The 16616-nt window shown below is 40.4% G+C and overlaps 1 protein-coding gene across 1 annotated transcript in view; it reads left to right on the top strand.

The window, feature by feature from the left end:
* Positions 1-16616, top strand: part of Adamts12 (ADAM metallopeptidase with thrombospondin type 1 motif 12) — a 286260-nt gene that overhangs the window by 244526 nt on the left and 25118 nt on the right. The window contains exons 21-22 of the mRNA XM_021649372.2: positions 6864-7043; positions 10288-10431. Of these exons, the coding sequence (XP_021505047.1) occupies positions 6864-7043; positions 10288-10431 (324 nt within the window). The remainder of the gene's footprint in view (positions 1-6863; positions 7044-10287; positions 10432-16616) is intronic.

The following is a 16616-nucleotide window of genomic DNA, read 5'->3' as shown; positions in this document are numbered from 1 at the left end:
AGGCAGTAGTATGCTGGAAATCAGGCATATCTGAATTGAGAGCCCTTCCCAGTCACTAATTAATGCACTAATTAATGTGCATATTGGTCCATTCATCTAGCCACTTAAGAGATTCAATATACTCACTTAAGAAATAAATTAATAGTATTGCTTCTACCTCACTTATGGGGTTATGGAAGGAACAAAGGTCTATTTGCTAGCTTTTATCACCACACAAATACCTGAGATAATCAGCTTATAAGAAGAAAAGGCTAGCTGGGCATGGCGGTGCATGCCTGTAAATCCCAGCACTCCAAGAGGCAGAGGCAAGCAGATCTCTTGAGTTCAAGGCCGGCCTGGTCTACAAAGTGAGTCCAGGACAGCCAAGATTACACATAGAAACCCCTCAGAAAGAAAGAAAGAAAGAAAGAAAGAAAGAAAGAAAGAAAGAAAGAAAGAAAGAAAGAAAGAGGAAAGGAAAGGAAAGAAAGAGGAAAGGAAAGGAAAGAAAGAGGAAAGGAAAGGAAAGGAAAGGAAAGGAAAGGAAAGGAAAGGAAAGGAAAGGAAAGGAAAGGAAAGGAAAGGAAAGAAAGGAAAAAGGAAAGGAAAGGAAAGGAAAGGAAAGGAAAGGAAAGGAAAGGAAAGGAAAGGAAAGGAAAGGAAAGGAAAAAGGAAAGGAAAGGAAAGGAAAGGAAAGGAAAGGAAAGGAAAGGAAAGGAAAGGAAAGGAAAGGAAAGGAAAGGAAAGGAAAGGAAAGGAAAGGAAAGGAAAGGAGAAAAGAAAAAGGAAAAAGGAAAAAGGAAAGGCTTATTTTAACCCATAGTGCTAGAGGATTTGATCTGTGACCAGTTGGTCTCATTGCTTTGGGCTGTGGCATCCTTGGTAGGAAGCACCTGGTGAAGCAATACTGCCACCTCATGATGGGGAGGAAAAATACATTAATTAAAAAAAAATGTCAAGGGAGAATCCTTTTCAAGGGCCTGTGCCCAACACCCAGGCAATCCTTTACTCCAACTCACTCCTTAAAATCTCTGCCACCCCAATTAACACCATGCTGCGGAACAAGGCTGTTACACTTGGGCCTTTGGGAACATTCTACAGCCATATGTAAAACAGCTATAAATGGTAAAAGCCTGTTGGGGGAATAAAAAAGCACTCTGGGCAAGATTTGTGCTAAACAGTGAAGATCAGAGTGCCTGTTAGGCATTTGCTACCTCTGACTTTCCTGGACTTGGAGCAAGAGGTTGATGGACAGATGAATCCTGTGAGAAGAGTAGGGACTAGAGAAGTTGTTTGTTGCCAGTGCTAAGCGAAGTGCTCGGCTGTCCATGAACTTTAGGCCACGAAACTACCTGCAGAAGTGGGCACTCACCAATTTTGTCAGGTGACAAAGCTTGAAAAAATATCATTATTAACATATAAAGGAATTTGTGCAGGGGTTCTAGCCCATGGCAGCTCAGTCTCCAAGTGGATTCCCTAGTAATGGGAACAGGGACTGTCTCTGACACAAACTCAGTGGCTAACTCTACCTCCCCCTAAGGGGGAAGTAGCCTTGCCAGGCCACAGAGGAAGACAATGCAGCCAGTCCAGATGAGATGTGATAGAGTAGGGTCAGATAGAAGGGGAGGAGGGCCTACCCTGTCAGTGGACTTGGGGAGGGGCATGAGAGGAGATGAGGGAGGGAAGGAGAGTGGGGTTGGGTGGGGATGAGGGAGGGGGTTATAGCTGGGATACAAAGTAAATAAACTGGAGTGAATAAAAAATAAATTAAAAGAGAAAATAGATTCTTTTTCGTCCAATATTTTTTAAGAAAGGAATTTGTAATCTCTGTTGTGGAAAATGAGATTTAGATTTAGAGTGGTTGTTTATGAAGCTGATTTTACAGTCTTAGTTACAAGAAACTGTCAACTGATGGACAGCTCATCACTCCAATTATAGCATTTCGGGAGGAAGGAAACGCTGCATAACAAATATGTACATCAGTTGGGTAACACACACCAATTTCAGAAGGAATTCCCAGGGGAATGGAATGTTACTGTTACGATGGGAGAGGTGCAAGAAATGACAAATATGCTCTCCAAAGCCCCTCCAGTAGGCCTGACACCTAAACCACCTATGATTTTCAGCCACACACACATCCTTAAAAAAGCGTTTTAGGTGTCACTTCATCTCTGCAAGCTACTGATTTGACAGTCTCCTGGCTATGTTTCTTGGATTGAGCACTGTCCTTTTTGGAATTAAGTCAAACAAACCATATTTCTTCCTGATATGAATCAGAAATATGCTTCCCTCTGGGGGCAGTCTATCTTCCCACTTATGCAACACTGTAATTTTTTTTATCCATAGTTGATCTTATGATCTGTAGCTTTGCTGAAAAGTAGGAGGAGACTATTGCCTGTCCTTAAGCCGTCAGCTGTTATATATTTGTTAACTACTCTGTCTTCCGGGTTTGTATGTCTTTTGTGTTTGCATATTTTCTATGACTTTGCTACATTTTATAAAGATGAAGTTTTACAATGAATAAAATGAAAAATAGCCTCATTTTTCCTAAATATACATAGACTCCTACTCATAGCCAAAGCACATTCCTAGAAACATATTAAAATTTAGTGCATAGAAGCCATTACATAAGATTATATATTACAGAGGTGTTCTTATCCCCCAAGAAGCAAAACTGAGTGGCAAGAAGGTATATGACAAACACAGTAGGAATCTCTGCATTTATTTGACCCTGGGTATATCAATATCATTCTGTTTTTAAACTATCACATTCTTTTTTCAACACTAAGCATCTTAAATTCAGAGGTCCCTACGGAAAGATAGTTAGAGGAATAAAAATTACATGGAAGCAACAAGATACAAATTTAGTCATCTCATACAGCTGGGGCCACAGAAAATTTGATCCCAAGACCATTGATGGACAGCCCACAAGGACCTCCATGGTGGCCTCTGTCCATCTCTTTCTGCCCCCCCTTACCTTCCTCTTGCACTCTGACAAACTGTTCACAGACTAGCCATGTCTCTGTGCACCTCATTCTTCCTACTTCTGTGTCCTCCCCTCCCTCCCTTTTTTTGCCTTCAGCATTGACTTAGAAGATTTGGCCTAAACTCCCTTCCATTAGGAAAGCCTTTCTTTGGTTTATGAGGTGAAGCTAACCACCCTTTCTTTGTAATATCATGAGGTCTTCCAAATGACTTATGGAACACACCTATCATTTTTGTGTGTGTGAATCCCCTCGCCTACCATTACAAACTTGCATTAGAGATGCAGAGCTTGGCGCATGGTAACTGTTCAAAAGCTGGGAAGAAATAAAGTAGGGAGACAGAGGGACATTTAAAATTATGCAAATATTTTTGTCAGTTATTTAAGGAGCTCATCCAATCTATTTTGACCATATTCATTCCTGGACTCCTCCCAGATAAGTGTCCCCTTCTATACCAACCTAACTTTGTATCTTCATGTTTTCTAACACAAACAAGTCCAATTTATGCCACCCATATACTCTTGGGTCATTATTTGACTTTAAAAGTCTTGTGAATATATTCATCATAAGGAAAAGAGTAAAACGGAAGGTTTTCCTTTAAATTCCATATCCTGGTTCAATGTTTGTCCTGAAAATTCGGGCATTCTCAAATCTCAACACAATACAACTGCAGCGATTCATGATTTTCTGACACTTGGAGATGTTGGGACCATTTAATCACCCAGCTTATCATTATTTTAACATCAGTGAAGAAGTGCAGCCTTAGAGAAGTAACTTATCCACGCTCATGCAGACACTTGGTTTCAGTGTCATAACTAAATGCTCTGTGATGACCTCCTGACCCTGTGTTCCTCAACTTCCTTATTATGAATCCAATGTGAAAAAGATGACACAAAACAAAACTACCCCCCCAAAGAAAAGGTGGACCTTTCATTTTATTTCTATCAGTGAATCCAGTAATAAAGGCATTTTTACTTTTGTTACTCTTATAAACTTAATATAAAGACTTGAAAATAAATAAGAATATCACCCACTAAAATTAGCCAGACCCAGAGTCTATACAACTCAGCCAACTTCTTCTATACATAGAATAGGGATTTGAAACATAAGCTGTGGAAACTCAGATTAAAATTTACATTTTCAGTATCCAACATATTTTATGAACTTATCCACCACCAAAAAAAAAAAAAAGCTCTTGAGAGAATGGAATTTGTTTCATTATACCTTGATTTGGTTTGTAAAACAGTTAAAAAAAAACTGACATTGGAACTGGAAAACTGGAAGACTTACTTGATTTGACAGAAGATTAGCCAGTTTTTCTATTCCCCTTAGCCATTCCCATCCTCAGCCTGGCTCACCAGCTCCATATTAGGAAATTAGAAAAACAAGCAGAGCAATAAGAAGATGAGAACAGCAATTGGCATTCTCCACCCAAAAGCAAACCCCATTCAGAGTCATGTGATTCCAATATGCTGCGACTTCTGCCCTGCTAATGGAAAGTGAGGCCCCTTTGAAAGCAGAACAGAAGCACAAATGTAGTGAGTATCTTCCCTGTGACTGCCTGCAGCATGAATCCAATTTCAAATTGAAATTGTATTTGGGAATCGTGGCTTGTAGAAACAAATAGAACATGAGAAAATGAAATCCCATGTTGCACTTATTTCTTGTGAACTGTCCTTTTCCTAGTAAATCTAATTTTAAAGTGGCAGCTACTTTCACATTTCTAAAATGTGAAATTTTTAAATTTGTGTTTTGTTGGAGCTATCTAGCTAATGTTGATCATATTTGATTCGTGAAAACATTAGAACATCCATCTACCACTTTGTCAAATGGGTCTGTGTCTCCCCATGTTACAGAGTTGGTGTTTGGTGTTGACAACTTGATAGGTTCTAGAATCACCTGAGAGACAGCCAACTACGCATGCCTTTGGAGGTTATCTTAATTCCTTAATTGAGTTGAGAATAACCTTCTACTGTGGGTGGCACCATTCCCTAGGTTTGGGTCCTAGACTGTGTAACAAAGAGAAAGTTAACTGAGAACAAGTTTTCCTCACTGCTTGGTGCCTGAGGATAGGGTGTGACCATCTCCCTCAAAATCCCATCACTGTAAGCCCTGTCATATGGGTTACAACCTACACTGTAGCCCAAATAAACTCCTTCTTGATTAAGTTGCTTTTGGTATCGTACTATTTAATCATGTTTATTATATCTTATTTAATCATAGCAACAGAAAATAAGCCAAGACACAGGCCAATATCTTACCAGGTATCATGGAGCATGTTTCTGAACAGTGGTAGAAGGCCAAGTGGAATTTTTTGGAATCTTCTAGTGAAGGGGTTTGAGGAATTTTCTCTGCTTAGCTGCAACCCTACAATGATGATTCCTGTGGCAACAGGGAGTGTGTAATGTTTCCTGAGAGTCAAAAGACAACATACAGCCATCCTGCCATAGAGTATGCTTTTTCTTGTCAAGACTGCCAATGTAAATCATTGTAAAGAACTGAGAGCATAAAGATGCTGTTGCTAGGCATGGAGACACACTGAGGGCAACGCTGCTTACCTGGTGGTGATGCAGAAATTGATGTACCCTTTGTGGGTCTAACTAGCAGTTTCTCTTAAGTCATTATCTTGATTCAACAAATCCACTCTGACCATGCATGCTTGCCTGGCACCATTCTCAGGGCTTCTGATGCAGTGCTGAATGGGGCACTGAGGTTTCTTCCTCCATGTCAGTAACAGTCTGATAGAAACCATGGGCAAAATAAATGAGAGCTTTTGCATTTCAAGTGCTGTGCCGTTGAAAGGGGAGGAATGGGGAAATGAGTAACAGGAGCAGGTTTTATTTAAGGAAGTCCTCTATTTTTAAAAAAGTAGTGAGATAGCTCAGCACAAAGGGGTGATTGTCTCACAAGCCTGAGGACCTGAGTTCTAGCCCCAGAACCCACTTAAGTTGGAAGGAGAGAATCAGCTCCTCAGAGTTGTCCTCTCATTTCCATATGTGTGCCACAGTGGCAGACACATACTGATACATACAGATCTATATGCACACACTGTGGTGAGTAAAGTTTTTAAAGTGTTCACATTTAATTTGATGCTTAAAAAAAAAGAATAGTAGCATGTGATTCAGAAATCAGAGGAAAGGACATTTAGGATATAAGGACCACAGGGGCACACTGTTAACCTGAGAGAGTCAGCTGATAAATGTAGGCACCTGCCTCTGGTCCTCCCATTTCAGGTCTAAACATGCAGCAAATGAAGACGCTGAAGAGATCGGGAAAACCCTAGAATCAAGTGAGAAGCTGATGATAGGTTAAGTCTTGGCCACAGGCACCTAAGCCACCAGTGCTGTCCTAGTACAAAAAGCATGGAAAGCCAACAGGTGAACCCTGAAATGTCCAGATACAGAGCAGGATGCAGAGACCATTTTGCAGGGCTGGAATCGGGGAAAGAGGGATACTACTGGGGCCAGTTTGAAGGCTTTCTGTGGACATCTGCCCCTGGGCAAACATTCAGTGATCAAGGCAGGTAATGACAGCTTGGCTACTCCCATGAGTCAAACCACTGAACAGATACTCAATTTATTTCTCTAATATAATCCCTTCCTAAGAGGTGTGATAACCTATGGTGTGTTCTGAAGCATGGATGAAACTGTTCTGTAGTGGAGCTCCTAGGGAGAAGTAAAGGTGGTGTGTCAGAGTCATCCTTCCATTGCTAAAATGCCCATCCCAAGAGGCACTGAGTGCTAGTCTGTGAATAAAGACACTCAACAGGAGTGGCCACCCTCTGTATCAGGCTGTACCCTGTGCTCTACATCACTGTGGAAGAGTCATGCTTCTAGCATGGAGAGTGGAGGGCTAATGCCAAGGATTCGGACATTAAATCTGCTTTTGTTCTCCATTCAGTGCTCCAGAAACTGCAGTGGAGGCTTCAAGATACGTGAGATACAGTGCATGGACAGCCAGGACCACCACCGGAGCCTGAGGCCATTTCACTGCCAGTTCCTGGCTGGCATTCCGCCTCCACTGAGTATGAGCTGTAACCTGGAGCCTTGTGAAGAATGGCAAGTGGAGCCCTGGAGCCAGGTATGGCACTCGGAAGAGACATACAGTGTCACAGAGACTGAGTCTACTAGGCCATGGGTTGTTGTATTACCACTTTTGAGTGTAGAAGTTGCAGAAGACCACACTGGAATCATACCACAGATTCAGTTCCATTTAGTGACCCTCGCCCACACCTTATGGGAGAAACAGTAGGTCAAAACCTTGCAGTAGCTGAAAGGATTCTGCTGGGAAAATAATATGGTATGGTTTCAGCTAAGACAATGGAACATTTTATTAGAACCTAATCTCACAACGGATATATTGGATAATTGGGAACCTGCTGGTGATATGAACACAATGAAATGATTCAAACTAGACTACTTTGATGAGCTATTTATAATAGCTTTGCACACCTGGCCAAGCCTTCTTCAGTCAGGCTGAGACTAACGGTCAGATGCTTCCCACACCATACAATTTTAGATTCATATCTCTACTGAATACCCAGATGATTGTTTGCACAAATAAAAGAGAGTGTGTGTGTCTCTTTTGTGAGAGGATGAGCTCTCCTGAATTTTGGTGTCTAGACCATGAAAGCAAGGTTATTTTTCTCTGGTAAAATATAGTCTCTTTTCCCAAAAGATAAATACATCAATGCCTATAGGGATCCCCAAGTATACCCATGCAGCAAACAAAGATAAGAAGCCAAAACTATAATGTACTGTAAGTGTGTACATGGTGTATTTTATCTATTGCCTCTTTGAATTCTCACAATGGTATGGGCAGGGTGCCTTATCCATTTCGTTTTACAGATAAAAAAAGTTTAACTCAAAGAGGTTAAGAAATACACTTGAGGTTGCACAACCAGAAAATAAATGATAGGCGGTTTTTTCTAATGTCAAGCAGACTCAAATATTGGTGGCTACTCCTCTATAGAACTTGGCCCAGTGAGAGCTGAGCAGAGAGTGAACAAGAGAGACAGACTGAATCATTAACTCTTTTAGGGGTACCTGTACTGTGCACAAGAAGGGAACAGAGGAAGCCTGACAACACAGACTTGGCACAGAAAGTTGATTCCTCTTGGACTTCCTACGTCACTCTGGGCCACTAACTCAGGCTGATTTCTAGGAATCAGAACCGCTGTGTGGTGTCCCCTGTGGTGGAGCGGGACAGTAGGACACTGTCCTCTATTTTCCCTCATTCCCTTTCTTACTCAGCTGTAGAATGAATGCATGTAGTACCTGTTGCTCCCATGCATGGACCTAAGCCTCTGAGTTCCTCTCATAAGCTAAGCCTAGCCTTATGGACCTGTTCAGGTAAATCATTTAAATCCTGGAAAATTTTACAGAGAGGTGGAGATTTCCAGGTCAGAGAAATATATTTTCAGGCTATCAAAGACAAGTCAAAGGCCAGGAGCAGAGGCACATGCTTTTAAGCCCGGCACCCTGGAAATGCGGAGGAAGGTGAATAGTATCTGTGAGTTGGAGGCAACCTTGCCTACATAATACACCCCAGGCCTGCCATACTGTACAGTGAGACGGACTCGGCCTCCCACCATGATGATCTATTATCTAGGTCTTGTTTACTATGGAAAAGATACTATCTTTGTTACTTCCTCAGTAGCTGGGGAGCCCCAATATCAACCTGTTCTCCAACAGCCTCCTACCACCAACGTTTCTAATGTCATTGCTCTGAGAAAAATTACAAAGTTGGAAGACATCTCTTTGAAGACACAGTGGAGATGGGAATGGAAACTCCTGGAAATGTTCAGAGATTGGATATCTTTAGATGTTTTCATTGACCTGTCATAATGCTGCTCTACCTACTAACTTGCCATCCCGAGACCGCTGTGGGCTCATTTTAGAAATGTCAGCCATCTCAGACTAATTAAAGAATTTATGCATTTTAGCTGCGGCAACATCTCTGCATCAGCTTCAAAACCATTTGGCGGGTTTGTTAACATACAGAAGGATGGGATGATCCCCAGAGGGTTCAATTAGGAAATCTCAGATGGGAAACTGAGTTTATAGTATATGTTCTCTGGGAAAGGATACTGATGCTGCTGGTCTGAGAAGCACCAATAGTAATTTTTCATTTCTTTCTACTTGGTCAAGTGGCCCTGAATCCATCTGCACATATACAGAGCCTCAGGATCCCCCAAATAGAATTCTACTTTGTTCCTCACATAGGGTTACAAGCAGATTGAATAAATGAAGGGGAAATCTAGGTTGGTTCTCAAAGCTGAAATCTTTTGAAGGCAACGTGTGAGCTCTTTTATTATGCATATGTGGCTAATGGTATATAATGTTCCTGTTTTCTGTGATACCACCATACACATTGTTCCTACTGGGGTGGCCTTGACACTGATAACACAACCTCAGTTTGTTATTTTTGCAGTCATGTTAAAGCGAGGCATTATCAAGGTGTTCCCACTGCTTTGGCATTACTTTTCAAAGTAATGTATTACTGAATTGATTTCTTCTTAGACGCATCATGCAAATGAGACCATGCCTCATATAAAATCATTCTGATAAGCAACAACCTGAAATTTTAGAGGTGTATGCCTACAGAAATTCACCTTGCTATATTGAGTTTTCTCTTATGAATATTACAATGCATGTATCACATTCCTGAGCAAACCCCTCACTTTTACTAACAAAAACAAAAACAAAAAAACAATTTCTATTCTAAAACTACATAGCAAGAGAAGGAAGACTGTCATTTTTCAGTAGGAAGCAAACAATGTGCATTCTCCTTGAAGAGTGACATAGATAATTATATATTTCTAAATTTTTTAATGTATGTATGGGTGTTTTGTCTGCATGTATGTCTGTACACTGTGGGTGCTCCTGGGGCCTGCAGAGGCCAGAAGAGGGCATCAGATGCCCTGGAACTAGAGGGACAGACAGTTTGATCCGCTGTGTGAGTGCTGGGAATCGAACCTGAGGCCTCTGGAAGTGTAGCCAATGCTCTTAACTGATGGTCTATAATCACAAACTTAAAAACCTACACTTCACATTTTTGTTATTGAAAACTTGTGCCAGAGAGGAAAACTGGTAACATCATGTCTGTTCTTTTACATTTGATATGCAGATAACCTAACCCGTATTCTGAACAAAACAAAACACAACAAAAAATACTCTTCTAAAGAACCAGGGAAGAAGGCTCCAGGCTCTCCTATTGATGCTAAGTTCTTTAGTACACAGCCAAAATGATAGCAAAAAAACTTGTTCGTACCATTGAATGTGCTAGCACCTACTTTTTACTGACTGCCCATGCTGTGTGTCAGTGTTCCAGGTCCTGTGGAGGAGGTGTTCAGGAGAGAGGAGTCTCTTGCCCAGGAGGCCTCTGTGACTGGACAAAAAGACCAGCATCCTCTGTGCCCTGCAACAGACACCTCTGCTGTCACTGGGCCACTGGGAACTGGGACCTGGTAAGAGTTGGTTATAGGTGCTTTGTTCTACCTTGGCTTTACATTTACTATTTTATTTATGATTATTATTATTATCACAAAGAAATTTTATGGCACATTTTTGAAATTTCCTAATTTATAGCCCTCTTTACATAAAAATTTATTGCTAAGATTATTGAAATTAATAAAAATGGTCACATTTGGTATTTTTAAGGAGAGCATGAATGTTTGCTTATTTTATATTAGTTCTTTGAGATTTTTATACAATGTATCATGATTATCTTCACTCACACCCAACCCTTCCCTTGGACTCCAACCTTCTTCCCCACCTCACTCCAACCCTTACTTCATGTTCTCTTTTTACTTTTTTAGAAGAGGCTATCTCACAGCAGAATTCTTGGTCCTTTGGCTGCTACGATCTTACTGACTCCTCTTCTACAATGTTCCCTGAGCCTTAGGTGTAAGGGTTATATTGTAATTATGTTAATTGGGGGCAGGCACACTACAGTCAGTTGAGCTCTGCATTTTGTTCTTTTTTAAAATTGTTTTATTTATTGTTTTAGTAATTGCAGTTTATTCACTTTGTATCCCAGCTGTAGTTCCCTCCCTCATTCCCTCCTAATCCCATCCTCGCTTCCACATGTCCTCCCGTGTTCCCTCCCCCAGTCCACTGATAGAGGAGGTCCTCCTCCCCTTCCATCTGATTCCAGTCCATCAGTTCTTATCAGGACTGGCTGCATTGTCTTCTTCTGTAGCCCCCTCAGGGGGAGGTGATCAGAGAGCAGGCCACAGAGTTCACGTCAGAGACAGTCCCTGTTCCCATTACTAGGAAACCTACTTGGACAGTGAGCTGCCACGGGCTACATATGTGCAGGGGTTCTAGGTTATCTCCATGAATGATCCTTGGTTGAAGTATCAGTCTCAGAAAAGAGCCCTGGGTTCAGACTCTTTTCTTTTTTCTCCCTCCATGTGGAGCTCCTGTCCTCTCCAGATCATTCTATCTCTCCCTTCTTTCATAAGATTCCCTGCACTCTGCCCAAAGTTTGGCTATGAGTTCCAGCCTCTGCTTTGATACCCTGCAGGATAGAGTCTAAAGTACTGGAGAGAGCAGAGATACAAGGCACTTACCTAAACATAGTAAAGGCAGTATACTGCAAGCCTGTAGACAACATCAAACTAAACAGAAAGAAACTTAAATCAATCACACTGAAATCAGGGACAAGGCAAGGCTGCCCACTCTCTCCATATCTCTTCAGCATAGTTTTTAAGTCCTTGCTAGAGCAATAAGACAATTAAAGGAGATCAAGGGGATATAAATTGGAAAGGAAGAAGTCAAAGTATCACTGTTTGCAGATGATATTATAGTATACATGAGTGATCCCAGAAATTCTATCAGGGAACTCCTACAGCTGATAAACACCTTCAGCAAAGTTGCTGGATACAAAACTAACTAAAAAAAAAAAATCAGTAGCCTTCCTGTATATAAAAGGCAAATGTGCTGAGAAAGAAATTACGGAAACAACATTCTTCACAATAGCCAAAAAGGACATAAAGTACCTTACTGTGACTCTAACCAGCAAGTCAAAGATTTGTATGAAACAAACTTCAAGTCTCTGAAAAAAGAATTAAAAGAAGTTATCAGAAGATGGAAAGACCTCCCATGCTCATGGCTTGGGAGGATTAACATAGTAAAAATGACTATCTTACCAAAAGCAATCTACAGATTCAATGAAATTCCCACCAAATTGCAAACACAATTCTTTTTTTTTAATTTTTTTAATATTAGTTACAGTTTTTTAACTTTGTATCCCAGCTGTATCCCACTTCCTCATTCCCTCCCAGTCCCACCCTCCCTCCCTCATCTCCTCCCTGCCCCTTTCCAAGTCCACTGATAGGGAAGGACCTTCTCCCCTTTCATCTGACTCTGGTTTATCAGGTATCTTCAGGACTGGCTGCGAAGTCCTCCTCTATGGCCTAGCAGGGCTGCTCCTCCCTCGGGGTTGAAGGAAGGAGAGAAGGTTAAAGAGCCTGCCATTGAGTTCATGTCAGAAATAGTCCCTGTTCCCCTTACTAGGGTACCCACCTTGGATACTGAGCTACCATGGGCTACATGTGAACAGAGGTTCTAGGTTATATCCATACATGGTCCTTGGTTAGAGAAACAGTCTCATATAAGACCCCTGTGCCCAAATATATTTGGTCCCTGTGGAACTCCTCTCCTCTCCAGGTCATATTAACTCCCCCTTCTTTCTTATGATTCCCTGCACTCTGCTGAAGGTTTGGTTATGAGTCTTAGTATCTGCTTTGATACACTGCTAGGTAGAGTCTTTCAGAGGCCCTCTGTGGTAGGCTCCTGTCCTGTTACTTGTTTTCTCCTACATCCAATGTCCCATCCCATGTGTCTTTCTAAGTGAGGATTGATCACCTTACCCTGGGTCCTCTTTCTTGTTTATTATATATATATATATATATATATATTAGCCCTCTGTCAGATCTAGGGTTGGTGAAGATCCTTTCCCAATCTGTAGGCTGTTGTTTTGTTCTGATAACAGTGTTCTTTGCTTTACAAAAGCTTTTCAGTTTCGTGAGGTCCCATTTATTGTTTGTTGATCTTAGAGCCTGTGCTGTTGGTGTTCTGTTTAGGAAGTTGTCTCCTGTGTCAATGAATTCTAGTCTCTTCCCCAGTCTTTTTTCGAACTGGTTTAGTGTGTCTGGTTTTATATTGAGGTCTTTGATCCACTTGGACTTTAGCTTTGTGCAGGGTGATAAGTATAGATCTATTTACATTTTCTACATGTAGGTATCCAATTAGACCAGCACCATTTATTTATTGAAGATGCTATATTTTTTCCATTGTATGGCTTTGGCATCTTTGTCAAAGATCAGGTATATATATATATATATATATATATATATATATATATATATATACTTAAGAAGTTAAACAGCAAAAAAAAAAAATCATGTAATCCAATTAAAAAAATCAGGTACAGAGCTAAACAGAGAATCTCAATAGAGGAATATAGAATGGCAGAAAAACACTTTAAAAAATGCTCAACATCCTTAGTCATCAGGGAAATGCAAATCAAAACGACCCTGAGTTTTACCTTATACCCATCAGAAAGGGTAAGATCGAAAACTCAAGTGACAACACATGCTGGAGAGGATGTGGAGAAATAGGAACCTTCCTCCACTGCTGGTGGGAATGTAAACTTGTACAACCACTTTGAAAATCAATTTGGAGCTTTCTCAGACAATTAGGAATAGCACTTCCTCAAGACCCAGCTATTCCACTCCTAGGCATATATCCAAAATATGCTCAACTACACAAGGACATTTGCCCAACCATGTTCATAGCAGCTTTATTTGCAATAGCCAGAACCTAGAAACAACCCAGATGTCCCTCAATTGAGGAATGGATACAGAAATTGTGGTACATTTACACAATGGAATACTACTCAACAATTAAAAACAAGGAAATCATGAAATTTGCAGGCAAATTGCAGTAACTAGAAAAGATCATCATGAGTGAGGTATCCCAGAAGCAGAAAGACACACAGAGTATATACTCACTGATTATCTAGGCTTTAGAAGAGAGAAAAAAAATTATAAAGACTTTCAAAAGAGAAAAGATCAAATATCAAAACTGTTCCAGAAGTACACAGTCTATAGAATGCTTATTTGGGGCCTTAAGTCTTTGGGGTCATTATCTGTTCTTAGACCCAAATATAGTCACATACACATTGTAGCTTTAGGCTTATGCTGGCTTTGTGAATTTAGACCTTTCTTTTGCCTGCAAAGCAGTCTGCCAGATGGCCAGCCCTTTTGATGGAGCAGTAAACAAAATAATTAAACTGTAACCAAGAGAAAGATTGATTATACTCCCAGTGTTTATGTGTTGCATAAATAATGATGTCTTATTAGTAATTGGGGGAGGGGATAAAAGTTAGACAAGTTCTGCCTTTGTTCTGCTTGTCCTGCCTGAGTTCGATAGAAAATATAATAATTATTAATGTGAAAGGGCTCAGCCCACTGTGGACAGAGCCACCTCTGGGCAGGTGGAGCTTAGTTACATAACTGAGTGAGCTGAAGAGAAATTCTATAAGCATCTTTCTTCCATGGACTCTGCTTCAATTCCTGCCTCCAGTTTCCTGGATCAACTTCCCTAGAAGATGGACTGTAAACTGTAAGCCAAACAAAGCCTTCCCTTCTCCAAGATCATTTTGGTCAATGTTTATTATGGCATCAGGAAACCAAACTAATACACTTAGTCTTCATGCAACAATCTTATGTTACAGATACAGAAAAAGAAAGAGGGATTAAAATATCTAGGATGATAAACAGTAAACCAGAAATCCCAAATTCCCTAGTCCAGGATTCTTTCAGAGTGTTGTTCCATTATTCTCTATCTTTCTTCTTTCTAGCCTTTGTTACAGACATTTTTTGATACTGAATATTTCACCTGAGTAATTATTTCATTGTTTCTTGCCAATATTGGTGGAGGATTTGATTTAAATTTTCATTATATTTAGTCACATAAAACTTTGACATTCCAGTTCAAACATGAGACCTCTTGCTATTATGGCTCATGCTTTGTATACAGTAAAATAAAACAGATGAGGAGACATTGAGACAAAGTCTCATTTGCCAGCCTGTCTCATCTGTCTTGGAGGACTCTGTGAGAAATGAGATGGGGGAGTGGGTTCAGTGCAGATAGGTAGTGTCCACATCTGGAAATTCTCTTATCTAGTGTTCTGAGCCTCTAATCACATTTCAGCTGGCAAATGGATGCTTTTAAGCTTAATGACTCTTCTCTTCAGCAACCTTTTGAGCCAGCCCGTCAGCGGGTCTTTGTTGAAGATCCTGCTGATTTCTGTGAAGCATGAAGAATAGGAAACTTGATTCTGCTCTGGGAAGTTTTGTGCACATAACAAAGATAAGTCTCAGAAATAACAAAACACATTTTCACCAAAATGGTTCCAAAAGTGAAGAAGGAAGCTCCTGCCCCTCCCAAAGCCAAAATGAAGGACTTGAAAGCTAAGAAGGCAGTGTTGAAAGGGGTCCAGGGCCCCAAAAAGAAGACCCATATGTCACCCACCTCCCAGTATCCCAAGACCCTGTTTGACCACTATGCCATCATCAAATTTCCCCTGACTACTAAGTCAGCCATGAAGAAGACAGAAAATATCACATTAATGTTCTTTGTGGATATCAAGGCCAGCAAGCACCTGTTAAAACAGAATAGTGATGTAGCCAAAGTCAATGCCCTGTTAAGGCCTGATGGAGAGCAGAAGGCATATATGTTCAGCTGGCTCCTGATTATAATGCTTTGGATATTGAAAAAAAAATTAGGAGCATCTAAACTGAGTTCAGCTGGCTCAATCTAAAGATACACTTTTTTTTTCATCTTAAGAAACAAACAAAAAAAAAGAAACAAAAAAAGAAACAACAAAATGTGCTATAAAGTAAAAACCATAAGTATGTGTGTGTGTGTCACAGTAGCCGAAACATGGAGCCAACATAAATGTCCCTCAACGGATGAGTGTAAAATGAGGGGCGGGGCCAAGACGACTCTCGTTCTGACCAGCAGCACAGCAGGATCGGGAGATATAAACAAAACTTTATTCCACCTGAGAAAGGAAATCCACACACTGCAACACAGATGAACTAGAAGTAATTATGCTAACTGAAATAAGTTAGTCACAAATGGGCAAATGTCTGATTCTATTTAGTGAGATTCCTACAGTGATCAAAGGATTTTAAAAAGATATAATGGTGTTTGCCAGGATCTGGAGTAGGGAAGGAAGATGGTGATAAGTTGTTTGAAAATACAGTTTTGGTTTGCTAAGATGAAAAAATTCAATAGAAGGTTGGTATACACTGAGAATGTTCTTAAGGCTGCTGCACTGTGTAGTTAACAAAGTTTAAAATAAAACTTGGTGTGGTTACACGCACCTGCAACACCAGCACTTGGGAAATGAAAGCAGGATGATTGAGAATTAAAGGCCAAAAGAGCTACAAGACCTTATCTCAAAAAGAAAACCTTATCTCAAAATAAGACCTTATCTCAAAAATAAAATAAAACAAAACAAAAAAGGAAGGGAGTGAGAAAGAGAGATTACACAGGCTTACAATAGTAAATTTTATGAGTTTTCTTTGTATTTTACCTCAAGTAAAATAATTTTAGAAAATAATCATGGTGATGG

Source organism: Meriones unguiculatus, chromosome 3, assembly GCF_030254825.1.
Source record: "Meriones unguiculatus strain TT.TT164.6M chromosome 3, Bangor_MerUng_6.1, whole genome shotgun sequence".
In the NCBI taxonomy this organism is placed as follows: Eukaryota; Metazoa; Chordata; class Mammalia; order Rodentia; family Muridae; genus Meriones; species Meriones unguiculatus.
Note: the sequence above shows the minus strand (reverse complement) of the source record. Positions and strands in the feature narration are given on the sequence as shown.